General features: G+C 60.3%; 2 protein-coding genes across 17 annotated transcripts; one reads left to right on the top strand and one right to left on the bottom strand.

Annotated features, from left to right (window-relative positions):
- Window positions 1–610: 610 nt before the first annotated feature.
- On the bottom strand, window positions 611–14891 carry LOC110390931 (protein O-GlcNAcase-like). 16 transcript variants are annotated; one of them, XM_021382528.1, is made up of 17 exons: window positions 14756–14891; window positions 10715–10766; window positions 9621–9718; window positions 9105–9235; window positions 8574–8745; window positions 8220–8318; window positions 7798–8082; window positions 7405–7530; window positions 5653–6521; window positions 5405–5579; window positions 5039–5095; window positions 3767–3852; window positions 3439–3543; window positions 2292–2383; window positions 1742–1922; window positions 1499–1670; window positions 611–1299 (listed from the first exon to the last, which is right to left on the bottom strand). In XM_021382528.1, the coding sequence occupies exons 2-17, from the start codon at window positions 10741–10743 to the stop codon at window positions 1163–1165; spliced, it is 2814 nt and encodes a 937-aa protein (XP_021238203.1). In that variant the 5' UTR covers window positions 10744–10766; window positions 14756–14891; the 3' UTR covers window positions 611–1162. The 16 variants fall into 16 exon arrangements, 14 of the variants coding, with proteins under 14 accessions (XP_021238203.1, XP_021238204.1, XP_021238202.1 ...); XM_021382529.1 differs by having other exon boundaries at window positions 14712–14819; XM_021382527.1 differs by lacking the exons at window positions 2292–2383; window positions 14756–14891 and adding exons at window positions 4553–4626; window positions 14230–14504 and having other exon boundaries at window positions 3767–3819.
- Window positions 14892–15390: 499 nt separating this feature from the next.
- On the top strand, window positions 15391–25052 carry DOK1 (docking protein 1). The gene is made up of 5 exons (XM_021382539.1): window positions 15391–17707; window positions 17940–18242; window positions 21573–21678; window positions 21817–21989; window positions 23549–25052. Exons 1-5 carry the CDS (start codon window positions 17645–17647, stop codon window positions 24608–24610), a joined length of 1707 nt encoding a protein of 568 aa, XP_021238214.1. The 5' UTR covers window positions 15391–17644; the 3' UTR covers window positions 24611–25052.
- Window positions 25053–27206: the final 2154 nt, after the last annotated feature.

Raw genomic sequence — 27206 nt, 5'->3', positions numbered from 1 at the left:
CACCGCGGCCCTCCCCTGCAGGGTCCCGGGCTCTCTCCCCCGCCCCGGGACCCACGGCCGCCCCGGGACCAGGAGCGGCTGCAGCCGCCCCTCGGAGCCGCTCTCGGGCGCGGATCGGTGCGTCCGGGCAAGGCTCGGGGAAAGCGGGGACTGCCCGCGTCCCCTCCGCTCCGGATTCCTCGGCCGCTCATCGGCCTCTTCCTCGCCCCATAGGTGCGGGGAGGCCACCGAGGGGGAACCTCCCGTGACCCGTTCGTCCCTCCATCCCCTCCTTTCCCCGTGACTGTGGCAGGATGGACGGACAGACGTTCCCTCTGCAGTCCTGCTGGCAGCAGGAGCCCCCCCAGACCCATAATGGAGCCACTGCCACGGAGGACCCCGTCCCGCAAGGGAGCTGCGGGGACCCCGGCTGAGCACGCGCTGCCAGCACTGGGGCCATTCCTCAAGCGGGGTGAGCTCAGGGTGCGGGGCTGGGGAGCAGCTGGAGGAGGAGCCGCTGCTGCAGCCGAGGTCCCGCTGTGCTGGCGGCAAGCACGGGGCCGGGGGGCTGGCAGCTATGGGTTGCTGGAGGGAATCGGTGACGTCGCAGTGCTTTCCCCAAGAGATGACCTACAATGAGACCAGCAAATGCTTTATTACTGAGGATAGCACTTTCTTCAGTCCTCGGGCAGCGGAATGGGGTTTGCCTGACTGGGCCCCATGCAAGCTCGGTCCACGCACGCAGGCAGCTCCTGGGTGCCGAGAACCAGCCCCAGCCCCAGCCTCCCAACCTGGGTCCACACCTGCAAGGAGAGCTGGGCAGCCCCACCCACAGGACAGGGACCCCACCGTGCTGTGCTCCAGGACCACCGCCCTGCACCTGCGGGTGGGAGCTCTGCGCAGCCCAGGGACGCCCTGCATGGCTGCAGGGTGCTCAGCCAGCAGGAGCGAAGGTCCCCAGCGCCCATATCTCCCAAAAGGGCAGAAATGCCTCTCTCTTGCCACACCCCACAGCCTGGTGCCCTGCACACGGCCCAGGAGCACCTCGCTCATGCCCAGGCCACGCTCCCATGTCCCTGCCCTGCCCGAGAAGCTCTGCGCTGCCAATCCCTCCAGCTGTGCAGCCGATCCTGTGTAGGATGGGGTCCCGTGGTGCTGCCCTGTGCCTGTCCCCGATGCTCGCTCAGAGGAGACGTCCCAGGAGCCGCGTGTCAGGGGAGCTGGGCCAGGGCATGGGCAGCGCGACAAAGCCCAGCTTGCTGTAGAAGCTCAGCTGCTGGTGGTCTGCAGCACTGACTTGGCAAAACACTCCCCTTGAGCCTGCAAGGGAGAGGAGAGCTCAGACCACGGTCTGGCACCCTCGTGTCCCCTCGTGCAAGCTCACGGTGCTGGGGGCAGAGCCAGGATGCAGGCAAGGAGCCCCAGTGAGGGCTGCCCCAGCTCCGAAGTGGGCAGGGAGCAGTCAGGATGTGGTTGGGGTGGGCCTGGGGTGCCTCGGCCCCACCAGCACGGAGCTCACCGTTGGCTCTGAGCGCGCTCAGCAGGCTGACAGCCAGACTGCGCCTGGCACCCACGTCCTGCACCCGCGGGGCCGTGTCCAGCTGCACCAGGGAGGGGAAGCGTCGCAGCACAGGCAGCGGCACGGCCGCCGGCTTTGTGTGGAAGAAAAGCAGCGCTTCTTCCAGGACACCCTGCAGGCGATACACACAGTGAGGGAACCCTCCCTCCCCAGCCCCTCCCAGCACCACAGGTGCTCCCTCACCTGTCCCAGGACCCCCAGCTCCCGGGGGTACTTGCGCTGCATGGCCGGCAGCCAGCTGCTGTCGCGCTCTCGCAGGAATCCTTCAGCACAGAGCGCTCCAGCTGCATAGCCACAGGGGCCACCCTCGTCCTCCAGCACGAAGGTGTACTCGGGGCTGAGGCTCAGGAAGCTGCCCAGCACCCTGGGGGGACAGAGCAGGGCACTGCTGAGCTGGAGCACAGAGGGAGCGCAGAGCATCCGGCTGCCCCCACTGCCGGGACACGGCACCCAGCGCCCTCCCCCAACCCTCTGAGACCCTCATGATGCCCTCAGCCAGCATAAGCACTGCAGCCCCCATAGGGACCGGTGGGGACAGAGCATCTCTGTCCCCATGGCAGCTACCAGGACCCCACTGGACATGCCCTCCCTGTCCCACATGGGACATCCCAGTCCCACAGTGGCCATGGCACAGGCGGAGTTGCTCCCTGTGGGGACGAGAGGAGGGCCCTGGCTGGCTGCTGCCACGCTGCACGGGCACACATCCAGGGCATCCCCATGGGTCAGGTCTCACCTGTCACCCAGCAGGTCGGGGTGGGCCGTGAGGACCTCCGCAGTGCTGGGCTCACCGTCCAGACCCTCCCGGCACAGTTGGTACAGCTCTCCCTGGAAGAGCCCAACCCAGCTCAGCCCCAATCCTGCCCCGCTGCTGCCCCTCAGCTCCCGCTGCTCTACCACAGCCCCTTCGGAGCATGATGCGCTCACAGCTGCCCAGAATGTCCCCACAGAGGGACCGTGACCAGAGGCACAGCCCTCAGCACTAGGGGAGGTGGGTGCTGCAGTGCCCGGGGCGCTGGCGCTGAGCGATGCGATGCATGCAGCCATTGTGTGCTGCGTCCTGCTACCACAGCACAGTGTGCTTTAAAACGAGCCATTGCCATTCCAGTCAGGCACCCCCTAGCAGCAACTCCTGAGAAAACGCTGCTCAGCCCAGCCCAGAGCATGCTCAGAGAAGCCGAACGGCAGCAAAACACGCTCTCCATGGAGCATGTGCAAAGGAGAAACCTCTCATAAATTCCTGCCTTGGTCGCATCAGAGCTCACAGGGTCAGCACAAAGGACGTCCTGGTGAGAACATGTTTTTCTCAGAGGACGGCTCGGGGAGCGACAGGGGCAGAGCAAGGCGCTCCTGAGCTCTGCTCCCAGCACCGGCCAAAGTGCTCGGCCGAGTTTTTTCCACAATAGTTTCAATGGAAAGACACATTCAGACGTAATCTGACAACCGGCAATTGAAAACAAGCTCCTGCGCTGGGAATTGCTGGCAGCCACAGTCTGACATTATAATCTGCTCTCATGTGCCTGCAACTCCTCCTCTGTTATTTATAAGCACTAAGCCGTGCATTGCAGGGTGCCGTGTTTAGCAGGGGTGTGTGTGCTGTGCCCATGGTGGTGGATTCGCAGCGTCAGCATTTTTGAGCCCCGCGGGGCAGCAGGGCAGGTGGAGCAGGGTGACTGCTGCAGGCTGCATTCCGTGGGACACGGCCCTGGGCAGCCAGCCCCATGCTGGCCCGACCCTGGGGTTCGCTTCCCACTGCCACTGTCCTGTGCTGTGACCTCAGCCCTGCGGCTGGCAGTCGACGTGCGCTTTTCTTTTTATGCCATGCAGGGTGGGCTGCAGGGTGAGGGGCAGGAGGGGCTGCGGGATGGCACGTTCCGTCTCACCTTGTCCCGGGGTAGCAGCGGGCGTAGGTGGTACAGCTGCCGGGATGGGAAGAGTGGAGGTGGGTGGCAAAAGAGGTCACAGCTGTTCCCCACGGGCAGCAGCGCCTGGAGGAGGCAGTCTGTCAAGGAGCAGCTTGTCCTGCCCCCACACCTGCCCTGGGGCAGCAGGAGGAACGTCTCCGTGTTCCCCCCCAGGCCCCAGCACCAGCACCCAAGCAGCTCTGCCCCCTGAGCATGCAGGAACCCGATGGCAGGGCAGGAACAGCAGCTGTGGTCCTGGCTTCCCAAGGGCTCCTCCAGCCCCCAGTATTCAGGGGCATGATCTCACCTGCAGCTCTCCAAAGAGGCCCCCACGGCGCACCCAGGGCTCAGCGTCCTCCCCTAGGAAGAGCGGGGCAGTGATGCTCTGGCACCCTGCAGGCAGCAGGAGACAGAGGTGTGACACAGCTCCTGGCACAGCCAGAAAGCTGCAGCCCAGAGCAGAGCCCAGCACGCTGCTTTGCAGCCCAGCCACCAGCGTCTGCATGGACACCTTCGCACCATCGCTGCTTCCCCATGGATGCAGCTCATCACTCAGCCATGTTCTACTCCAAATTTGGAGCTCCTTTGGAGGAATGGAGGCTCTGAAAGTGATGCATAAACACTCAAAATCCATCCTCGTTTCTGTCAGTACTGCTCTCAGTGGCCCCAGAATCATAGAATTGTTTGGGTTGGAAGGGATCTTAAAGATCATTTAGTCCCAACCCCTGCCATCGGCTGGGACATCTCTCATTAGGTCATGTTGCCAAAGCTCCCATCCAATAGAGCACCCACAGCTTCTCTTGTTCCAGTATCTCACCACTCTCATGGTAAACAATTTCTTCCATGCATCCCTCTCACCAGAGAGGCAGTCCTGGGATAAAAAAGGCTGAGAAACTGTGTCCTAGGAATAAACATTCCCTCTAAACCACAACAGACAGCGAAGTGCTGCTCCAATGTGTGCCCCCTCCCTGATGCACGGCGCTGCCTCCTCTCCAGGCTGCTTCCCCTTCAGTTCCCCTCCAGTGGCTGCTCCCTCCAGACCAGGTCAGGAGCCATCTGCAGGGATGGTGCTTCAGAGGTAAGAGCCACTCACAAACCACCGAGCTGGGAGTGATGCCACGATGTACTTCTCAGAGGCACAGAACTCCACCAGACTCCTGTTCCCTGCTGACGGGTGTGGGTGCAGGGCAGGGGCTCAGCCACCCGTGTGGTGAGGTGGGTGTGCAGCACTGCGACACTGTTGGGTCCCCCGGTGCAGAGGTGCAGGGCTGGGACGCTGAGGGCAATGGTCTCACTGCCTTGCAGAGGGCCTGTAGCCCACATCTGGCTTCAGAAAAGAGCCTTCATCCTCAGCTAGACAGGGCAGAGCCTCGCGGGCCCTGTACCAATGGTGTCCTGAGCCCACTGCCCTCTCCCCAGCAGTCATGCTCTCAGCACATAAGGATGGGCAAGGTGCCAGCCTTCCCAGGCCTTTAACACCTGCAGGCAGCACGTGGGGAAGGGCAGCCCCATGGTGAGGGCCAGAGGGCGGCAGCCCTTTGAGGGGGGAGGGAGGAGAAAAACACACCACCATACTTACAGCCAAAGCAGCTTCCCCAGGTGCCCTTGTGGTCAGGGTCACACAGGAGGTGGCCATCTGCAAGGGAGGTGCAGTGGTGAGCACAGGGCATGGGTAGCACGCAGGGAGGGCATTCGAGGGAAACACTCCCACCAGAGACCCTGGCATCCTGGCCAGACCCCAGGACTCAGACTGCTGGGAGGGCTCCCAGCCACTCTCACCTCTGTAGGTGGAAGGACAAAGCGAGATGAAGGTGCTCTGGCCGTGCCACTGTGCCCAGGGTCCCGTGCTTCACAGGCCCTTTGGGAGCTGGGCTGGGTTTGGCCGGGTGTGGGTAAGCGGCCCAGGGCACAGGACCTGTCCCCCAGGGTGCCCTCACCCACATACCCAGCCACAGCACAAAGGCGCTGGCAGCCAGCAGCAGGTTGCGGATGTCCCAGAGGTAGGGGTGGAGGTCGTAGAGCAGCGCCTGCCCCGCGCTGCGGACGAAGCGGCTGTGCAGGCAGCACGTCTGGGCACAGAGCTGCTGGAAGGAGCGGGCCCGACTGCGCCACTGCGCGACCTGCAGACAGAGAAGGCGTCAGAGCGGCTGCAATTTGGGCACTCTCCCACAGCAGTGCCCAAATCAGCCTTACCACGCAGGAGGTCGGCGATCCGGCGGGGACTCCCGTGCTGGGACTGTTGGCTCGGAGCCACTGAAGGTCTTCCAAGAGATGCTGCGCCTGTGGCCCATGATGGTAGGGCAGGTAGAAGAGCTCCACCAGCATCCGCGCCTCCTCCATGGTCAGCGGGGCACTGGAGTTAGACCTGGCCTCCTCCAGACGCAGCGGTGCCGTGGGGCCAGGCCTGGCCTCCTCTGAGATCAGTGGCACGGTGGGGGCAGGGCTTAGAGCAGTCCCATTGGTGAGCAGTGCAGTGGGGCCAGGGCTGGCGGTGGCCCCATCAATAAGCTGTGAGATGGGGGCAGGGCTGGGACCAGCCCTAGACCCTGAGGGTACCTGGAGCACATCAGCAGTGCTGGCCCCAGGCTGGGGACTGCCAGGAGGGTTGCTGCCCCCTCCCCTGGCATCACTGGTGTCTGGGGGAGTGTTTTGGCTGGTGCTGGCCCCACCACTGCAGCACGTTGGTGCCCCCAGGCTGTGGAGGGTCTCGTCAGCCACAGGAGTTCCCGCAGCCCTATCACTCCCTGCCGTGATGGGCAGAGCAGAGGAGGGCTCACAGCTTGCTCTGCTACCTGAAGCGAGCTGGTCCCTATCCCCTGCAGGGCTCTGTGGGCCACCAGTGGAGGTCTCGCTCCCATTGCCCTCTTCAGGCACCGAGATTGCCTTCCTCTTTCTGCTCCCCGGCATCATGTCACAGGGCTCAGCTTCATGCTGATCTGCCCCACTGGGAGCAGCGTCACGAGGCTGGGGGCCAGGCAGGGCCTCCTGCCCTCCTGCTGTGCCAGGATGCTGCCCTGCTTCTTCCTCGCAGCCGGTGCTGGGGTGCAGCAGAGTCCTTCCTCCTGGGAAGAGAGAGCAAAGGGGCAGCCCCACTGGCACCTGCACCAGGATGGCTGTGTGGAGAAGGACAGCCCTGGGGTAGCTGTGCCGGGAGCTCAGAGCAGTGCTGGCACGGACCGGGGTCTGCCCAGACCATGGGCTCTGAATTGTTCAGGACTTTGCAGCTGGGGAGGCCACAGGCTTTGCAGAAGCAAATAATGCAAAACAACAGACTTGCACCACTCTTAACCCCCACTTCCAGAGCCCTATCATGGTTCCTAGCTTCCTACTGTGCCCACAGTTTGAGGTAAGGAATGTGGAAAGCAGGAAGCACGCTTTGCTCTCCATCTTTGCAGCAAATGCCACATCATCCTCCTCCAGGCAGCTGGGCACCACCCAGAGCTGATTCCAGTCCAAAGCTGTTCCCGAACCATGCTGCAGGGTCACAGACCTCATGCACTTTTCCTGCACCCCGTCACCCTGTTGTGCTGCTCCCAGATCTCAGACACCTCCCCCCATCGGTCTTCTCCCCCAGCACCACACCGTCTTCTCTCAGCTTCTATTTCCCCAAGTGCTCTCTCAAAAGGCAGATGGGGACATTACTACATCTGCTGGTAGCACCCTCCTGGTCCTCACCATCCCGCATCCCATGAGCTTGCTCACTTCTGGAGGAGGACAGTGAGCCCAGCACACAACTGCCCATGGAACCAAAGCTTCAAACTCTTCTACCTCACCTTCCAGCTGCAAATCCCTCCTTTTCCCAGTGCTACTCATACAGAGACTCCCCCCAGCAGACCCTGACCACAGGACGACCCCACTGCAGCTCTCTGTGGAGCCCACAGAGCTCCCAGCAGAGCTGGTCCGTGCTCGGGGCTGAGGGATGCTGCACGGTACCAGTTCACCTACCTGCTTCCAGCACCTGCTGCTTTATCTCGGCCACCCAGTCGAGCAGCGCCAGCTCCAGAGCCTTCTGGGGGCTGTAACCCTCCTGCAGGCCCTGGCCGTCCTCCAGCTCTGCTGGAGCCCCTGTCCCTAAGGAACAGAGCTCATCAGCTTGGGCAGCCTCATGCGGTGCTTTACCAAACCATCCCATGCGACAACTTGAAGGGCAGCCCACCACCTGGGAGGGACCCCATGTCCAGAACGTGGAGGGCCACCTCTCCCAGGCTGGTGGGTGGGGGGGCTGCAAGGCTATGGCAAAGCTGGGCAGAGATGGCCTGGGTTCTATCCTGTGCACACAACCTCACTGTGGCCGTGGTGCCCCATGCGTGGAGCGTCCCGGGGCATGGGGCCATGTACCTGTGCTGTCGGTGTGGGCACAGCCCCACAGCTCACAGCGGAACCAGCTGCCCAGAGTGTGGATGGGGATGAAGTTGGCCTGGAGCTCGCAGTTGGGGTTGAGGAGCAGCCCGCAGAGCTGGGGCAAGAGGCCAGGGGCACGGCCTGTGTAGGGGCCCAGGAAAACACGTCGGCAGTCATAGTCATTGGCAAAGAGGTTGTCCCAGATGAGGAGGCGACGCTGCAGGACGTGCTCCACCTCCTCCACCAATGCAACCGAGAGCTCCTGGGACACCACCCTTGGGCCTAGAGCATCAAGGCACAAATATGTGTGGGATATGCAGGCAGTGCACTCCCCCACGCACAGCACCACTGGCGCACGTGCATATCTGGGCACCAAGTGCAGAGCTGCACATGCCCATCGAGACGGGCCGGGCACCCACCTGTCCAGATGACCTTGATCTCTGGGAGCAGCTCCCGGCCAAGGGTCTGCAGGTAACAGGACTTAGCGGGGCTGGGGAAGCAGAGCGAGCTGCAGTACTCTGCGGAGACAGCAGCCACCAGTTGCAGCAGGCAGGGATGTGGAGAGGAGCTGAGCAGGGGAGGTGGCACTGCCCTTCACAGCCCACTGCTGTCCGCTCCACAGCCTGCTCCCGTCCCCACCCTGAGGTCTCCACGGCTGTCCCAAAACATGGTGGAGCCCACAGGCTGCCAGGGCGGTCAGCAGGAGGAAGAAGTGCTGGGAGCAGCACAGTGAGCACGCTGGGGCTGCCAAGCGCCCGTAGCTGGGTTAGTACCTGTGGGGCAGAAGAGGAAGGTGGGAGGCAGGCCCAGCTCCCGGTACGCCTCGTTGGCCACAGAGGCCTGGGCCTGTGCCAGGGAGGGGAAGACGTCTCTGTCAGCGCGGCACATGCAGGGATCGATGTCATCAAAAAGCAGCGCGAAGGCACTGCATCCCATGGCGGCCACCTGCGGGCACAGGACAGGCGCTAGGAGGGCGGCAGCAGGAGGACGTGCGGAGCCAGGCGAGCTCCAGGCAGGGACAGCGGAGCACTGCAGCAGCACAACAGATGATGCCCGCATCCCTGTGATACCCGGCAGGATGGGGCTGGTCGCTCCCTGCAGCTCCCGCGGAGCTGCCCGCAGCCACTGGGGCACCCCCAGTCCCCGGCTCTGCTGCCCTGACCAGACAGTGTGGCACCCAGAGCTGCCCTGGGGGCAGGAGGAGCTCACAGCCCCTCACAGATGTTTGGTGTGGGCATGGGGCTGCTCGTGAGCACCTGTGCCCCTTGCCAGGAGCCGTGGGGTGAAGGAATGGCCCACGGTACCTGCCTGAGTTTTTGCTGCAGCAGGAGCCTGTCCCCAGCACTTGAGAACACAATGTCCTGGCCAGCAGAAATGGCGAAAATGAACTCCACATCGTGCTCCTGGGCAGCTTTGATGAGAGACTGCATCTGGGCTGGGGACAGAGCAGAGGGATGCGGTGAGAGCTTGAAGGCCCAGGAGGGAAAGAGGGGGAACCGCTGCAGCCTGAAGGGGAGAGCTGAGGGATCAGAAGGAGAGAAGGGCTCTGGGGAGGTGGTGCCCGGGCCCTGAGACACAGAGGACCCACCCAAAGGGCCTGTGTGCCCCAGCACTGCAGCATATTGCCAGCAATCCACATGGGAGCTCTGCAGCTGTTAGGGTCCTTGGGAAGAACCCGCGATGGGGAAGGTCTGGGGCTCCCACACCGTGCAGGGTTCTGTCAGGGGGAGCGCAGCTGCAGCCTGACCGTGGCTGAGATGCAGAGCGATGGGACCGGAATGACTGCAGCCCCCCGCGCCGGGGCCCAGCAGAGCCGCTACCTGCCTCATGCTCTGTGTAAGGCTCTCTCCAGAGCAGCCGGTGCTTCAGCTCGTCTTTGGGCGCGTACATGTAGCAGTTCAGCCCCCAACGCTTCAGCCTGCAGCAAGGACAAGGCGTCACCCCGGGCTGCAGACGGGCTCTTTGCAAAGCAGCCTGCAGACAGGCATGCCAGCCCTCTCCTTCTCACTGTGCCTGCAGGCTCACAGCCCCCACGGCGCAGCCGCAGCCCATCCTCAGCTCCCTGGGTGCTGCACTGCAGTTGCAGCTGAAGGAGAGCAGGTCTGAGCTAAACCAGGGCCTGGCTGTTTTGGGAAATGAGACCATGCCATCGTAAGGCTCTCCCTGGCCTCAAGAAGCACAGCTCTGTCCAGCACTCACTGGAAATCATCAGAACAGAACAGACACTTCCCTAGACAGTCCTTTCGGCAATCCTGTGTGAAAACCATCTGATTTATTCATTTATTTCACTTATCCTCCTAGGTAGATGATGTTTTACATCTTCCTATGGTGAACAGGCTGTCATGGACTGCCTGGCACAAGCGCCTCATCTTGTTTCTTCCCGGAGAAGGAAAGCAGAGGTGAACGCTGCTCACACGTGCGAGCACGTGAGCACACACAGCGACTTGACCGGGCCATCACCAGATCTCCTCACTCCTAACACCATTTAAAACACCTCTCTTGCTTTCCTTTATCTCGCTTGCAGGTTCTCCAGGATACTCTAAGTTACATTCTCCTGCGTTCACCTCTCTGGTTCCCCTACCACGGTCCCTGCACTCCGACCGCACCGCCCCCAGCGCGCTCCCGTCACCGCGCATCTCCGGCTCTGAGCGCAGCACCCCTGAGCGCAGCGCTGGGTGCCGCAGAGCCCCAGCACCATCTGCTGGGCACGGGAGGCACCGCCAGCGCCCGCCAGCTCCACGGGCCCGTCCATCTGCCACCCACCCTTCCCACGGTGACCGCCGCTCGGCGCGGGGCAGGATGGGGGCTGCTCCCCTTTGCCGGCCCTGGGAACAGCGGGGACTGACACGCGCCACTGGATTCCACCTTGTCCACCTGCCTAGTGACTCCAGAGAGCAAAGTTTGGGATACTTGCCATCTGAAGAGAAGTTTCCTCTGTTCCATGGACCACGGCCTCCCATAGAAACCTGTAAAAGGGAAAAGCAGGTAAAAAGAGGGGCAATAAAAGATGCTCTCTCTGCCTTTAAACGCTGCAGCAACTCAAACTACAGCTAAAATGCACTGACACAGCTCTCCCCACGCCTGGAAGGTGCACACCCTGATTGCAGTGGGGCGGGACCTGGAGGCAGCCATGCACCACACAGCAAAGGGATGGGGAGAGGGCTGGGGGAAAAAAAAAGAGTAAAAATTGCAGGTTGAGATAAAGGTATTATACAAGTCAGAAAAGGAAGGGAGGACGATAAAATAATAATAATAATAAAAGAGTACACAAAACGGGTGACGCACAGGGCAATTGCTCACCACCCACTATTGGCCAGCCCGTCCCTGAGCAGCACAGCCAACCCCAGCCAACTCCCCCCCGTTGCATGGTGCAGCACGATGCCCTGTGGCACAGAGCATCCCTCTGGGCAGGTGGGATCCGCTGTCCTGGCCGTGCCCCCTCCCAGGTCCCTACACCCCCCAGCCCCACGCTGAGAGTCCTTAACTCGGTACGAGCACTGCTCAGCAACAGCTGAAACATTGGTGTGTTACCAGCATTATCCTCATCCTAAATCCAAAGCACAGCATCGTGCCAGCTACTAGGAAGAACATTAACTCCATCCCAGCTGAGCCCAGGACAAGGCAGCGTCTCCGCCAGCCGCTCTGGTCAGGAGCACACAGTCTGTGGGGACGCCCATGATGCCACAGACCATTTCACAGAGACCTTGTGTGGCCTCCACTGGAAAACACCATCCCCGTGAGCTTGTAAAGGGAAAGTCCAGACAAGGAAAGCACATCACGGAGCAGCCCTAGGGGCCATCTGCTGACTGGAACGCTCACCAGTGAGCCAGGGCATTGCCCTTCCGGAGGCTCACATAACAAAACTGAATGCAGGAAATACAGATCTGGAGTCAGCAAGTTCCATAGTGTTTCTGAGCATTTCTACTTCTTCCACTTGCAGATCTGGGAGGCTGCTGGGCACCAGTGTGTGACACAAGCTGGAGGCTGCAGCACCACTCAGCCTGCCCTGCCCTGCCCTGCCCTGCCCAGCACTGGGTGCAGTGAGGAGGCACTGCCGGTCCTGCAGCACCACTCCCCGCTGGGATCACTGTCAGGGATAGGGCCTTCCCACTTCTGCTTGTAGGAAGATCTGGGAGGTGCAGAGCTGCTTGCAAAGCCAGTGGGTAAAAATACCCAGAGGAGAGCAAGTTCACCCGGGAGCAATGGGGGAACGTGCAGGAACATGCTTTGGGGAGCTGCAGATTTGATTGCTTCTTAAAGAGGAGGTGAAGGGAAACACTTAAATGATCGAGCACACAGGTGAAATTTAGCAAGAAATGGCTCTTCAGCCACACAGTTAGGTCACAGAATCATGGAATGGTTGAGGCTGGAAAGGGAACTCTGGAGGTCATCTGCTCAAATGGGGCACCTATACCTACCTGCTCGGGTAGGAAGCCTCACAGAAAACACATTACATCTTGAACAGTGATGGCAAGCAGCCATTAGGGCAGCTTCCTCATGCCAGATGGGCTCAGTGTCACAGGCAACTTCTAAATTAGTCAAGTACTTTCTAGCAGACAAGAACGAGAACAGGGATGGAGGGAAATGAATGCATTCATTGTGCAGAAGGGCAGATTGGAAGGACTCTGCTCATGTGGGAGAAAGGACCAGCTCTGCCCTGAAGCGTGCACTGCCTGCAGGGACCCCACCTCCCTGCTGCCCCACAGCTGCCAGCACGAAGCATGGGCCCCCTGCTGCCTTGTGCTGCAGCACGCACTGAGCGCTGTTGTTTGCCAGCTGATCTTCTAACGGCTTGACATCTACACATCTGCTCCACTGGTTTTGAAGCAATATAGATTTGCTTTGTTAGCCATGCCCCCGTGCATGGGGCCAAATCTGGAGCCACCCAAAGATCCCAGCAAATAATTCATCTGAAGGACGTATTTCCATGAAAAAAGAGATTTTCTGTTTTGCAGCCCATGGGAAGCCCTGCTCAGCCTGCAGCTTAGGAGGCCCTGGGGGTCTGCACAGCCTCTGCCTGCAAGGGCCTCTCTTGCATTTCACTGTGAGCTGACATCGCCTCGCAGAGGTGATGTTTGTCTCTTACACATGCCACGCCAGCAGCAGCACAGTTGAAAAAACTCTCCAAGCATATTCTTGGAGAGAATTCAAGCACAGAAAAATGGATTAAACTGTACCAACAGAAACCTGTCAGCTCCTGCAGTGGCACCTCCACAGGAAGGATGCATGCGCCCTTCTCTTTTAGGGACAGGTGAGCAGGGATGAGTGTTGCAGTGTTTGCCCCTTGGCTCTCCCGTGGCCCAGAACATGACAGCAGTACCCAGTCAGCACCACTGCTTGCCATCCTCTGGGCCGTTAGTGAAAGCTGGAGATGTAGGAAAGTAAAGTCCTACTGCTGCAGCCATTCCCCACCACCTACCCTGTCCTGTTGCAGGTTCGATCACCCAGCCACCAGACTGTCTGTGCCCTCCGGCTGCCACCAGCACTGCCCAGGTGTCAGAAGGGAGCAGGGTTCTGTGTAGGACACGCTGCCCCTGCTCTGGTCTGGCCCTGCCCAGCAGCGCCCTGTTCAGCACCCTGCCCACATCGCCAGCGCTCCCCACCAGCATCGGTGCTATGGCAGGGTGAGGGATGCTCTTCCTCCTTCGCTTTCTAGAAATCTCCTCCTCCTCCTGGAGCAGCCCTGCTGACAGCATCTCTGTCCTCCTCTTTCCCAGATCAGCTTTCCTACACTGACGATTCTTGCCTGACTCACATTCCTCCATGCTATCACCTTCTCCATTCCTGCACTTTCTATTTGCTTTGTGTTTATTTGTAGTGTTTTTGCTTCCTCCTAGGCAAGGCAGCAGGCAGTGGGCTGCACTGTGGTGATGTGCTGCCAGGAAAGGAGAAGATGCTTCTGACCAGCAGGTGCCAGACCTCGCCCAGCTGCAGAGGTGCAGTGCTGCATGCAGGAACAGCAGCTGAGGGGGGACAGAGCTACACGGAACTGCCACGAGAGCAGCTCTACCTGGGCAGCGCCAGGCGCAGCGCTGTGCGGCAGGGAGGGAGGCAGGAGGAGCGCACCCCAGGGTCTGGGACCCGTGCCCAGAGAAGAGAAAGAGCCACTGCGGTGTGCTGGAGCCAGAGCAGCGCATCCCTGTGCCACACCGTGATGCTGGGAGGGGGCTGCGCTGGGGCTCTGAGGGGCGCATCCGTGCTCTATGAGAGAGCTGGGGACCTGCACCGGCGACTGCCGGTTCCACGCCCTTGGGCGCAGAGCGAGCGCTGTGCAGAGCCGGGCCCTGCCTCCCCCGTTCCCGGGATACGGGCCGTGGCGAACGAGGGTCCCAGCGGCCCTTCCCGGCCGCAGCGCGCTCCTGGCGGGCAGGGACAACCCCTGCAGAGCCCCGGCGAGGCACCGGCCCCAGCGGGACCGGCGGGACCTACCTTCCACCACGCCGCAGAGGAAGCGCGGCCGCCCGGCCATGACCGCGCAGGAACGGCCCTGCGGCGGTGGGGAGGGCGGAGGGGTGCGGGGAAGGACGGGGCGGTACGGGGAAGGACACAAGGGTACGCGGAAGGATGCGGGGAGGGATGGAGAAGAGAGCCGACGGACGGAGAGGAGCCGAGGGGGGCACGGACGGACCCGCGCGGGGACACGGAGCGCCCGCCCCGCAAAGACGCGGCCGCCGCAGCGCAATGGGCGGCCCCGGCGGGTGGGGCGGCGGAGGGGCCGGGCGCGGGGCGGGGATCTCTGGAAGCCCGCGGGCAGAGCCGCGCTGCCGCGGCCCGGCGGCTTCCGACGGCTGCGGGGGCGGTGTCCGGGGAGGAGCGGCCCGAGCCGCTGCCGTGCGGGGCCCCGCTGCGGCCCACGCCGCCCCGTGCCGGTTCCCTAGTTCGCTGCGGGCTGCGGTGTCTCTCCCACCCACCACGTCCGCGGAGATCAGACTGCTACGCCTTGCGCGCGATTCACCTGCTTGCAAACATCAGGCCTTTGTCACGCTGCTCTGAGCTGCTGACGCAGGTTTGGCTCATGATCCTCTGCGTCCCACAGGTTCTGGTTTGCAGAAGTGCTGCCACGTCAGTACTTCCCTGTCCCGCAGCTGCACAGACACCGGTACCTGTGCGCACGCAGAAGATTGTGTTCGTCATCACTGTGCTACTCCGCTCTATTTCTGGCTGCTTTTCCTGTTTGTCAGACTCATTGTGAGGCAGATCTGCATCCTGCAGCATGCCTGCAGCCTCTCTGAGCCACATGGCTTCGTAACGTGGGAAGCGTGTGTGTGGCTTTGTTACTGTGGTCCATCCCTGTGTGAGGGATGAAGCCAGGAGCAGCGCCGGTGCGCTCCCGCAGACGGGCGCTGCTGAGGGCCCTCCTAGCAGCTGTCACCACCTGCAGTGCTTCCATCTAACCCTCCCGCATGGGTTTGCATTGGAGAAATGGGTGTCAGAGGCCAACAGAGCTGTGGCCAACAATCTGTGGCATCTCCCTCTCCCCCTTGCAGGCTCAGGCAGTGCTAGGAAGCCAGGTGATGTTGCCTGGGCCATCTGGGGAGCGAGGAGCCTGCAGCCTGACAGTTGGAGTGCACTGTGGGCTGCCATAGTGTGCCCAAAGCTCAGTGACATGGCATGCAGGCAGCTGCACAATGCAAGGAGCACTCAAAGCACATGAAGACTCAGCCCCTGTGAAGCTGAGGTACGTGGCATCTAAGTCCCCACTCCCTATTTTTTTCCCCTTTCAGAGACGGGTACCACGTCACTCCTTTTTCCTGTTTTCTGAAAACTTATCCATCCCCTAACATTTCTCAGTGTCACAGTCAGTTATCTTCAGTCCTGCCAGTCTAGTCACATTTTCCTTCATCCTGCCTAAGCATACTCCTCTGTCACTCCTGCCAGCAGCATTTAATGGTGTGACAGCAGACACTCTCCTCAGCACAGGCCGAGAGAAGGAATACACGGAGCATCTGAGTTTTGGCATCTCCTGCTGCCCCGTGTCAGCGGGACCATGGGCCACATGGACTGTTCAGCATCCTCCTACTGACACCTTCATTTTCTTGTGATCCTCCATGGGTTTTTTTGCTAGTTACATCTCATCTCATCCTCATCTCATCTATCTCATCTCATCTCATCTCATCTCATCTCATCTCATCTCATCTCATCTCATCTCATCTCATCTCATCTCATCTTGTCCTTTGGCTTTCCTGATTATTTTTGCTATTATTTTATGTTCATCCTAGGCTTTTGACCTAGTTTCAACTTTTTTGCACTTCCTTCTGAAGTTCCAGGTCATTATCTGGACTACTGCCTTTCACTCAGTGCTGGGGTACTGGTCCTTTGTGCCCTCTGGCTTCATTAAAGCCCTGCCAGGTTTTCAGAATGCATTTTGTTAGACCTGACCTCCAGCTCCCTGAATTCACTTTGAATTGCTTCCCACTCTCACACTCCCAGTTGCTTCCTCTGATGTACGGGGGAAGGTCTGGGGGAGCCCCCCCCGGGGGCTGCTCCCTGTGTGCTTCCAGCCCAAAGCCCCTGGGTGCCCAAGCTCCATCCTGCACCAGCAGCCACATCCCGGTGCCACCAACCGCAGGGGACATCAGGCTGCGCGGAGCTGCAGCGAGCCTTCAGTGAGGGGACAAGGACAGTGCCCCTGGGCAGCACCTTTCTGTCCCTTTTCTTTCCCAAGTGTGGACACAGTGTATCTGGTACTGAGTGCTGCTGTCCAGAGGGCAGAACCAGCTGTACCGAGGGCAAGCCCAGCAACTTTTTCCTCTTCTGTTTGTTCGTGATGAGCTGCACCCTCTAATTCCTAGGCTGGTCCCTATTTACTCTACAGAGTGTGCTGTGGCAGTTGGGTCAGCATTTCAGGTGTCCACAAAGTCCTCCTCTGCAGCCATCTGTGCCCGTGTCACGGACTATAGCACCCAGTCTTGCAGGATCTAGGGCCAGTGCTCCATCTCTTCCCACCCCAGGGTGTGGGATGGGGCCTCTGGCGGGTCTGGGAGCTGAGAGCTCTTTGCAGGATGTGACAGCACAGAAGGAGTCAGCCTCTTTTCCCAGGTAGCAGCAATAGGACAAGAGGTGACAGCCTTAAGTTGCACCAGGAGAGGTTCGGGTTGGATATTCGGAACAATTTCTTCACGGAAAGAGCAGTCGGGCACTGGCACAGGCTGCCCAGGCTGTGGTGGAGTCACCGTCCCTGAAGGTGTTCAAGAACCGTGGAGATGTGCCACTGAGGGACGTGGTCAGCGGGCACGGTGGGGGTGGGCCGGGGTTGGACCTGGGGATCTTGGAGGGCTTCTCCAACCTCAGCGATTCTGGGATTCTACGATTCTACGAAGAGCCAGGCGCTGCAGGGCTGCTCTCCCGGCTCCGTCGGGCGCGGTGATCTGCCGGCCGCATTCCCGCAGCCTCAGCCCGGCTCTGTTCGGGACGGCGCTGCTCCCAGCCCGGCCCCACGCACCCTCAGCATCCAGAGAGGCAGCCGGCGGGACCAGCCGCGGGGACACGGCAGCTGAGGGCGCAGGCTGCAGCCGCGACGAAGCATCGGCCCGAGGGTCCGCCCGGAGCCCCGCCGGGCGGGATGCGCCGCTAGCACCGCAACGGGGAGCGGGGCACTCGCACACGGCGCTGGTGTTAGCGCGGAGCGTGCGTCACCGCGCGGGGAAAGTACAGAGCGCTCGCAGCCGCAGGCACACACGCGCTGAGGCTCTCTGCGCACACGCGCGCCCACGTACGCGCCGTCCACGCGCACTGCGCCTCTCGGCCCCTCCCGCGCGTCCCCGACACGTGCGCGCCCCGCCCCGCCCCGCCCCGCCTCTCTACCCAGGAGCGGCGGCGGAAGCGCGGGGAGCGGCGGCGCGGGATGGAGCCGCCGGCCAAGGAAGGGCCGCTCTTCGTGCAGCACAGCAACAAGTTCGGCACCAAGGTGGGCGCCGGGCCGGGCCGGGCCGGGCCGGGGCGTGGGGCGGGAGGGGCCCGGGGCCGGACGGTCTCCGGGCCATGGGTTGGGCCGAGCCGAGCCGAGCCGAGCCGAGCGATGGGGGCCGCCAGTTGCTCAGCTCAGGCGGCGGCGGGGATAGGGCGAGCGGCGGCCGCGCTCCGCGATGGGATGGGACGGGACGCGACGCGACGCCCCACGCTGACTCGATGTCTTGCAGCGATGGAAGCGGGGCTGGTTCGCGCTGTTCCCGGCCAGCCAGCACGGCGTCGCCCGCTTGGAGTTCTTCGATTGCAAAGAGGCGGCGGGACCGGGCGGGCGGCTGGGGACGCGGCGCCTGGACAAGACGGTGGTGCGCCTGGCGGACTGCACCAGCGTGGCCCCCGCGCCCAACGAGAGCGGCCCCCGAGCCGGCACCGCCGCCTTCCGCCTGGAGACCAGCGGCCGCAGCTACCTCCTGGCGGCCGAGCAGCAGCAGCAAAGCGAGGAGTGGGTGGCCAAGCTGTGCGAGATCGCCTTCCCGGTGAGCGGGGCGGGGAACGGGGCGGCACCTCCGTGTCCCGGCGTCGCGGCCCCGAGGGAGCGGCCTCGAGGCACCGCGGGCGTTCCGTGGCTGCCCCTCGAAGCGGCTCCGGCCCCAGCAGCTGCACGGCTTGGGCTCGTGGGACTGCGGGGCCGCTCAGCGCGCTGTCCCCGGGGGTTCCTGCCTGTGCCCCACGCCCTGTGACATCCGCTTTGCTGCTGTGCCGCTGCACGGAGCCCTGCTCACCCCTTGCAGACACCTGGTGAGGGCTGGGGGCGTTTCCTCTGGACCCAGCTGTCTTTGCCTTTCCTGCAGAGGCAGAAGCTGAACCCCGAGCATGGTGCAGTACTGGGCTTCTCGGGAGCACCAGCAGCTCTGGGGATAGAGCAGCCCTTCACTGAGTCTAGGGGTCACTCCCCAGTGCCAGCGTCAGTGCTGGCCCGTGGCACAGCCTTCCAGCTTCCCTGCCCTTCCCCAGAGCTGGCAGTCAGCTGTCAGCTGCATCCTCGTGAAGGCAGTTCACAGGGCAGTGGTGGCCTGCAGGTATGGGCATCTGTATGGCTCCACGAGGTTGGTCCCCGCCTGCCTGGTCCCACGTGTGCCCTGTGTGCTCCTTTTGGGGTGGGAGGGTTCTCAGTGCTGGGCAGTGCTCGCCAGTCACAGGGTATGGGTGTAGGGCTGGGCTGCCCTGCAGGACCTCCCTGCAGCTGCCAGTGTCAGGCCAAGCTCAGAGGCACTGGTGTGGTGCTGGGAGTCTTCCATGTCTGTGGCCCTGTGTCATGCAGACAGGGTTGCAGCCTTTGTCCTGGGCAGGGCTCCTGGAGCTCAGCTGGGAGCTCACCATCCACCTTCAGCACGGTGGGAGCAGTGACAAGACAGGGAACGCTTGCTTGGAGCAGTGCTGCGTTCACACCTTTGTTCACCTGGTAGCTGCCAGTTGCACACTTGGGGTCCAGAAGCTGGCCAGCAGCTTAAGGATGAGTTTGGCAAGGTGCTGTGAGATCAAGGGGCTGTACTGAAGGCCTGGCCTAGGGCACAAGGCGTAGGAGCTGCTGCATGCGGTCACTGCAAGAAGCTGAAAGTCCTTGGTTGCAGTTTCTGCTCATCTGCTTGGAGAGTGAGATTTTGTGTTGTGTTAATTGCTGTCCAGAAGGTGAGCAGCTTGGGAATGGGCCGAGGAGATCATTTGAGTTCAGGATGGGATTTCTTTCAAGGTTCTGCACCTGAGTTGGGGCAATTCCAAGCACAGATACAGGTTGGGCACAGAATGACTTGAGAACTGCTCTGAGGAAAAGGATTTGGGGGTGCTGGTTGATGGAAGACTCAGTGTGAGCTGGCAGTGGTGCTTGCAGCCCAGAAGGCCAGCAGTATCCTGGGTTGCATCAAGAGGAGTGTGACCAGCAGGGCGAGGGAGGTGATTCTGCCCCTCTGCTCTGCTCTCGTGAGACCCCACCTGGACTACTGTGTCCAGTCCTGGGGCCCCCAACACAAGAAGGACATGGAGCTGTTGGAGCGGGTCCAGAGGAGGGCCACGAAGATGTCAGAGCGCTGGAGCACCTCCCCTATGGGGACAGGGTGAGGGAGCTGGCGCTTGTCAGCCTGGAGAAGAGAAAGCTCTGAGGAGACCTTATAGTGGCCTTCCAGGACCTGGAGCGGGCCTACAGGAAAGCTGACTTTTTATAAGGGCACGTAGTGACAGGATGAGGGGAAATGGCTTTAAACTTAAAGAGAGTAGATTTAGACTAGGTAATAGGAAGAAATTCTTTACTGTGAGGCTGGTGAGACACTGGAACAGGTTGCCCACTGAGGCTGGGAATGTCCCCTTCCTGGAAGCACTGAAGGCCAGGCTGGATGGGGCTGTGAGCAGCCTGGTCTAATGTGAGGTGTCCCTGCCTATAGCAGGGGGAATGAAACTAAATGATCTTAAAGGTCCCTTCCAACCCAAACCATTCTATGATTCTGTTTCTTTTGAAGATGAGGGAAGGGACAATCCAACAAAGCCCTCAGGGGTTCTCAGCTGCCTGATCCCAGGTTGAGCTCTATTGCGTTGGATACTTCAGGAGAGGAGAAGCTGCTGCTCTCAGCTCCTGGACTTTGGGTTTTAGCAGTGTGCATCCTGTTTAGGAGCCAGAGAGAATCTGATGGCCTTGTTTGGGCCTTACTTCTTGCTGGGGAGCTCATGTGACCGGCTTTAAACTGAAACTGCTGCAGCTTGCCTTCTGCAAGATGTGCTGCAACCCCGGCCATGTGACCCTGGGAAAGTTTCCTGCTTGGTCTGAGCTCGGACCCTCATGCAAGAGCACAAAATCCACTGGAAGGGTGGTGCGGGACGTCAGTGGGCCTCTGGTTTGCATGGGGCTGCCCCAGAGGAGGGTCCCTGAGGGCACCAAGGGTGCGTCTACCGCACAGGTCCTCAGGGGACTCTGCTGTGGAGATGTGGGCTCTGGCAGAGTGTTTGCGTTGCACTTTCAGTTCTGCATATGCTAAAAGTAGAAGTGCTTGCTTCCCTCTGCGGTCTGTGCACTAATCCTGGCACTGTCTTCCTGGCTGCGCAGAAGCAGGACATGGACTGCTGTGACTGGGTCATGGCATCTGCTCCCTCCTCTGTTTGTGTGGCTGGGAGATCGGCTGGGCCCACGCTGTGCTCTGGGTGCTGATATCAGCCATGCTGGAGCACGTCCGTGTGGAAGTGGGGGTGCTTTTGGCCTCCACACCAGGCACCTGTGTGCCAAGCCCTACCCACCCTAGAAGTCAAATAGGCAGTGGTGCCATGAGCACAGGGGTCCACGAGGGGGCTGTGTCAGTGCTGACTCTGTTCAAGGGAGGGTCTGGAGGGAGGCCTGCTGGGGGAGGAGGGAGAAATTCTTCTTTGAAAGAGTGGGCAGGCATTGGGACAGGCTGCCGAGGGAAGTGGTGGGGTCATGGCCCTGGAGGTGCTCAAGATCTGTGGAGATGCGGCATTGAGGGACATGGTCAGCGGGCGTGGTGGAGATGAGATGGGGTTGAGCTCAATGATCTTAGGGGGGGTTTTTCATCCTCTGTGGTTGTGTGATCTGCTCCCTGTTCCATGCACTGGGTTCGGGGCCATGCTGGGAGTTCTGTGCAGCCCCTCCTGCCCAGTCCTGTCTGTCTCTGTCCCTGTCACTCTGGGTGGGTATGGTCTCTGGCACTGGGTGGGACGGGGCTTGGCTGAGCTGTGCAGGGCTGGGTGGGCCCCTGGGGAGGGCAGTGGGGCCTAGGGGAAATGGGGCAGGGGACAGTGACTCCAAGGGGTCCTTTGGGGGCTGGTGCAGGCAGAGGGGCTGAGTTTGATCCTCTCTCCCTCATCAGGGGAATGGCCCCAGAAATGCTGCGGTCCAGCGTGGTGGAGAGGGCAGCGCGGAGGCACCAGTCCTGGAGATGGCCGTGAACTCAATCTACTATTCGAGAGATGAAGGTGTGGCCTACTGCTGCACTCCCTTCCCTGGACTGTCCTGCTGCCACCCCTTGCTGGGCTCCTAAAGGCAGTGCTGGGCAGTGCTGGGAGCAGGAGGTGAGATTTCTCTGCCTCCCCTGAGCACCCCTATTCCCGCAGTGAATGCCTTCTGGGTGACCGTGCAGCGGACTGAGGCTGCAGAGCGGTGTGAGCTGCGCGGTTCCTACGTGCTCAAGGCTGAGCGTGACAGCCTCATCCTGAAGGACCCACGGACCAACGAGACCCTCTACGTCTGGCCCTATCGGCTGCTCCGGAGATACGGCCGGGACAAGGTGGGTGGGTGGATCGGCAGCCACAGGTGCTGCTTGTGCCCCACAGACTGTCCCTGGCTGCTGTGGCATTGGTGCTGTGGGCTCTGCAAAGTGCTGCAGCCCTCAGTGACGACAGCAGCATCCCCGAGGCACCTGTGACCCCGGTCTGTCCCCAGCTCCCCACTAGTGTCACTGCACAGGAGCATGAGCTGTGATGTGCCCACCTCTCCAGGGGGCCTAGCTGCACAGCCCTGCTCCACGTGGTCCTTTCCCTACTCCCACTGAGGCCATTGCAGCCACTGCCCCCCCTTGCTCTCTCCCCCAGCACTCCCAGCCCACGCTGCTCGGGAGCTCAGCGCTCTGATGGCTCCCAGCATGTATCCATTCCTCCTCGGGGACAATACTCGGAACAGGATGGGCTGTTTGAGACACTTGTTTTGTTCTGGATGTGTTCACCTTACGGGGCACACTGCTGTGAGCCTGGCTGACCTGTGTGGGCCTGTGCTTCCCCAGTGTCCCGCAGCAGCGGGTTCCCCATCTATCCTGCTGCTACACAGGCTGCAAGCTGTATCTGCCATGCTGGGGCGGGAGAAAGTGGCCTCCCTGGGGCTGTTTACAGAAGTGATGGCATCAGCTGCAGCTTGCGAGCGGCATGTTCTGTGGCACTTCACGAAAACAGAAGTGGAAGCTAAGCTGTTCTCAGGATGGCAGTGCCAGAGGCAGGAACAGTGCTGAGTCGTTGGAGGAGCAGGTGGCTGCACTCCTGAGTCCCCTGGTGGAGATGAATTGGCTGTGCTTGTGATTAGCAGGGCTGACTCACACAAGGAAGTCTGTCATCAGAGGCTCTTGCAGCAACCACAGAGACTGCTGCTGCATGCCAGTCAGCATCAGAAAGACTTTTTGTCTCCTGGGTTCAGGGACCAAGGTTCAAGAAGGGTCTGTGCATCTGCTGGTGGGAACTTAAGTGTGCTCAGGCCTGAGAAGCACAGCCTCAAGGTTTCTCTTTACTGTTATTGACACGAAGTACTTTGATGCTTACAAGACAAATGCTTTGCTTGCTGTTTGTAACCAAACTGCTGCCTCTAGCTTTTCTCCCATGGAAAGCTACATTCCTCTCTGATTCCTTATCATCTTGCTTCCCTTCTGCCTGACTGATGCTGACTTACCCAAGTTACCTACAGCAGTTTCTCCTGCTGAAGTGTTACCTTCTTGCCCCACTCAGTTTCCAGTGTATGCTCTGGTGCCAGTTGAATCTGAGCCTGCTGGCAGAGCTCAGAGAGGAGGACAGCCTTCAGCAGGGCCTGCAGCTCTGGCCTTGGGTGACTGCAGAGCTGTCCCCTCAGCTGTGTGCCCCATTTCACTGCTGTTCCAGCCTGATAGGCAGTCCTGCCTCTGCCTGGGTGCTGTGCAGTTGCTGAGCGAAGCACAACCTCAGTGCTCACAGCAGGGAATGGGAGAAGCAGGGTGGTCAGTTCTGCCATGTGCAGGCCCAGCGCTGCAGCCACACGCACATCAGGGGAGCACGGCCTGCATGGCTCCAGGTGTTGCTGAGCGGGACATGACTCCTGTTTCTCTTGCAGGTGATGTTTTCCTTTGAAGCTGGCAGGCGCTGTGATTCTGGACCGGGGAACTTCACCTTCGAGACCAAGCAGGGCAATGAGATCTTCCGCTTGGTGGAAGCCTCCATCCGGGAACAGAAAGCTCAGGTGGAGGAGAACCAGCAGAGCTGCGACTCGCTGGAATCTGACAGCCCCAGTGTGGTGCTGATCCGCCAGGCCCTGGCTGACTCATTGAGCCTGGAGCTGCCCACAGAAGAGGATGATGCTGCAGCACCCAAGGCAGGGCTGGCACCCTGGCCTTCTGCTGCAGCAGAGGAGAGAGATGCGATATCACTGTTGAAGACTCGGATGCTGCCAGAGCCACCTGTGCCGCAGGCCAAGCCCCCCGTCACCAGCACCCCTCCACGCTCCCCTCTGCCCAAGGTGCCGCGGGCTGTCCTGCCAGACAAGGATCCCTCCAGCCTCTACTCAGAGCCTCTGGACTCGGTGAAGAGCTTCCGACCCTGGCCGGACCCGCTGTATGCAGACCCCATTGACAGCAAGGCCGCGGGTGCTGTGGACGGGGTGAAGCTCCGGGTGCCGTTCTCAGGTACCTGTGAGCAGGTGCGGGCCGAGGGCTGCGGCCCAGTGCGGAAGGAGCACATCTACGACGAGCCTGAGGGCTGCGCACCCCGCGTGCTGCCAGCCACCGCCAGCATCTACGACGAGGCACGGCCCATTGGTGAGGCCTGGCGCACGCAGGGCCACAACGGCAAGGGCGGCTACGAGTACCCTTACAACCCCAGTACTGATGACTATTCAGTTCCTACCTTCAAGGCCAAGGGCCCCAAGCCAGTGCCTGCCCCCAAGCCCCCGGCAATGTTAATCTACAAATGTGCCGAAAGAAGTGAGGACCCTAGCAGGCGGCGAGGGAATCTTGCTCCTGAGAAGGCGGCCATCAAACCTGGCCTGAACAGCAGCAACAACAACAACACGGAGGTGCTGTACTGCCGGGTGATGAAGCCCCAGATTGGGCAGAGGAAGGAGCAGTGTGTGGATGAGTATAGCTTGTCGCCTGTCTATGAGGACCTAGGAGAGATATAACGTGCTGCTGCTCTGCACCTGCGTGGGGGGACTTTGGGGCCCAAACCCAAGAAGGAGTGGCACAGGTGTCTGTGCTCCATGGCCTGATATGGGGCTGGGCGCTGTGTGGGATGGGGCAGAGCCGCTCCTACTCGTCAGCTCTGAGGGGCTGTGTCTCCTTGGGGCTGTCTTGCACACCCAGGGTCCGGGTGCTGCACTGGTGCCGGTGCTGCTTGGCTCCAGAGCCAGCCTGACTGACACCTAGTGGGGCACGAGGGTGGGCTCTGCACTGTGCCTGCTGCTTTGACTCCAGAGGCTTTGGCTGTGCTCTGCCTTCTTCTCTGGGCCAGCCACGGGGCTGAGATGCTCACTGCAGTGCCTGGGGGGCTGCTTGCCTTCAGTCTCCAAAAGTATTTTTATACAAAATTATTTTGATATTAAAATCTCTGTGTCTCGTGATGAACTGTTTGCATGCGGCATGTCAGGCATGGGGAGATGCTGGTGCAGCGTTGTGGTGTGTGATGCCCTGCAGGGCAGTGCTCACACTCACGCTGTCTGCGCCAGAGCTGCTGAGCTAAGAGGAAACCACAGAGACAGTGGGTGGCAGCTCCAGCAGTGGCTGGGATGCCCTGATGCCAAGGGATTGAGAGATGCGAGAATCAGTCCCACTGATATTTTAGTGTGCTAGTCAGGATAAGACATGTTGGGATGACCTGAAAAAGTGCAGGACTCTCCTGGTCAGGGCCAGGCTTGATGTCTCTGCTGGAGCTCAGTGGCTGTTGATCAGTCACAGGTTCTCTGCTTAACCTGATGCATCCGTCTGCTAATTCCCCTTTTATCCTCATGTGCTTTTGTAAGGCTGAGGATGGCCCAGTCTGAGTCCCATTGGCTTTAATGGCAAATATTGTGATTGTGCTGTTTATGAGGCAAAGGGTTTGGCTATGATTTCTGTGTGGCTAGGCTTGGGTGGAAACCTGCACAGGGGAGAAGTACATTGCTCTTTCAGTGTTGGTAATGGTTGTGAGAGATTTTGTCCCCTCTGTGTGGGGCTATGCCAGGCACCTTGGCGCTGTCTGTCCCTCAGTCTGTCTTGTGCTGCTGATGGAGATGAAAGCAGAATGGCAAGCTGGCAAGCAGAAGTCTAATATTCCTGTGCAGAGGACTAATAGTGAATTCTGTAGCCCAGGCTCACACCTAGAGAGCCACAAGCTGGTGGCAAGGTCTGGAGGGCCAAATTCACTTTCCCAAACTGGTGAGATGGAAGCGAGCGGTGGGTTCTGACCGGGTGTGTGATGTCTGGGTTGCAGGAGGAGCTTCTGTAACAGTACAGCAGTAACTTGAACCAATTTGTTGCTGTTGTCCTGTGCTGAGTCCTGTTCCCTGCTGGGGTTTTGCTGCAGGAAACTGGAGAAAGCCTCTAAGGTGTTTTGGGAACCTGAGAGAGGCTGATGCTGTTCCTGCCCAGGACAGGTGTGTGCCTGCTCCCGGTGCACAGCTGTGGGGTTACCCCATGCAGGTGCTTCAAGTCCCAGGAGTTCTCTTCCTGCCACTCAGGGAAGAGCTCTGGGTATTGCATTGTGGGGGCCACCTGCCCGTAATCCTTCCTCGTGACTCCAGCATAAGGCTCTAAAACTTGAATGATGAAGTGCAGCCTCCAAGGAGCTGAGCTCTTTGCTTCACCTTACACACTGTGGTGGGTACTTGCACATCTGCACCACTGCAGTTGCTGTGTCTGAGGATACTGAGTTGCCTCCAGAATGGCTGACCCAGCTTTCACTAAAAAGGATGGCAGTGAAGAAGGAACGTGCTCCAGCATCCGTGCTAGAACCAGGGCTCCTCCCATAGCCCTGCACTCCTCCTGGGTAGGATGAAAGGATATTTGCTCTTCTTCAGCAAGGACGTCCTCTCTCTGTTAACTGGCTCAAAACTAAGAGGTAAGCACACAAGGCAGCATTTGTCATCCTCATTTGTCCTGCTTTCTTTACACGCACTGCCACATGCCAGTAGCGTGTCCAGCACAGAGAGCTCTTGCTGATCTGGAGAGCAATCCCTTTTCTGGCTCAGTGTTGTAGACCAGGCTCGCCATCTCCCTCAGGCTGCTGCTCTGTGCTCTACCTTTTCTCCTTTCTGGCAGCAGTTTGGGGTGCCATAGATGCTTTGAGAAAGCATAAGGCAAATACAGAGTGAGCTTTTGGCTGGTCATAGCCTTCCTGTAGCCAAAACAAATTTGCAGCGAATTTTAGGAGCAGATGACCTTGCTGGATTTTGTCTGGATTAGGTTTATTCGGTCTGCCTTCTTTTGCTTCCTGTTGCCTTGCTTCCACTGTCTCCGTACAACTAATTTCCACGTGTTGAACAGTGAAGCAGCTGGGTGAAGCTCACAGACAGCCCTGGCATGTCACAGCGATTGTGCCATGACCGAATGCAGTCTGCATACTTGGGGAACAGCATCCTGGCATCTAGTCCTGAGTTGAGGCTTGGCTTTGCTGTGATGCTTGGGGATGCACGGCTTATACTCGGTGCCTGTTTTCTTGCGTTGCAGAAATGGTCGTGGACAGGCAGCTTTGTTCATTTCTGCCATGTCTGGGTGCTAGAAGCCAGACTGCATGGTGCATAG

This window comes from Numida meleagris, unplaced genomic scaffold, assembly GCF_002078875.1.
Source record: "Numida meleagris isolate 19003 breed g44 Domestic line unplaced genomic scaffold, NumMel1.0 unplaced_Scaffold250, whole genome shotgun sequence".
Classification (NCBI taxonomy): domain Eukaryota; kingdom Metazoa; phylum Chordata; class Aves; order Galliformes; family Numididae; genus Numida; species Numida meleagris.
This window is presented reverse-complemented; position numbering and strand designations above follow the sequence as displayed.

Coding starts and splice junctions, on each gene's coding strand:
- DOK1 (XM_021382539.1), top strand. CDS start 17,645: ATGGAGCCGCCGGCCAAGGAAGGGCCGCTCTTCGTGCAGCACAGCAAC. Junction 21,679..21,816: donor CTACTATTCGAGAGATGAAG/GTGTGGCCTACT, acceptor CTATTCCCGCAG/TGAATGCCTTCTGGGTGACC. Junction 21,990..23,548: donor GGAGATACGGCCGGGACAAG/GTGGGTGGGTGG, acceptor TTTCTCTTGCAG/GTGATGTTTTCCTTTGAAGC.
- LOC110390931 (XM_021382524.1), bottom strand. CDS start 14,269: ATGGCCGGGCGGCCGCGCTTCCTCTGCGGCGTGGTGGAAG. Junction 7,531..7,797: donor TGCCCACACCGACAGCACAG/GTACATGGCCCC, acceptor TCTGTTCCTTAG/GGACAGGGGCTCCAGCAGAG. Junction 6,522..7,404: donor GCAGCAGGTGCTGGAAGCAG/GTAGGTGAACTG, acceptor CTCTCTTCCCAG/GAGGAAGGACTCTGCTGCAC.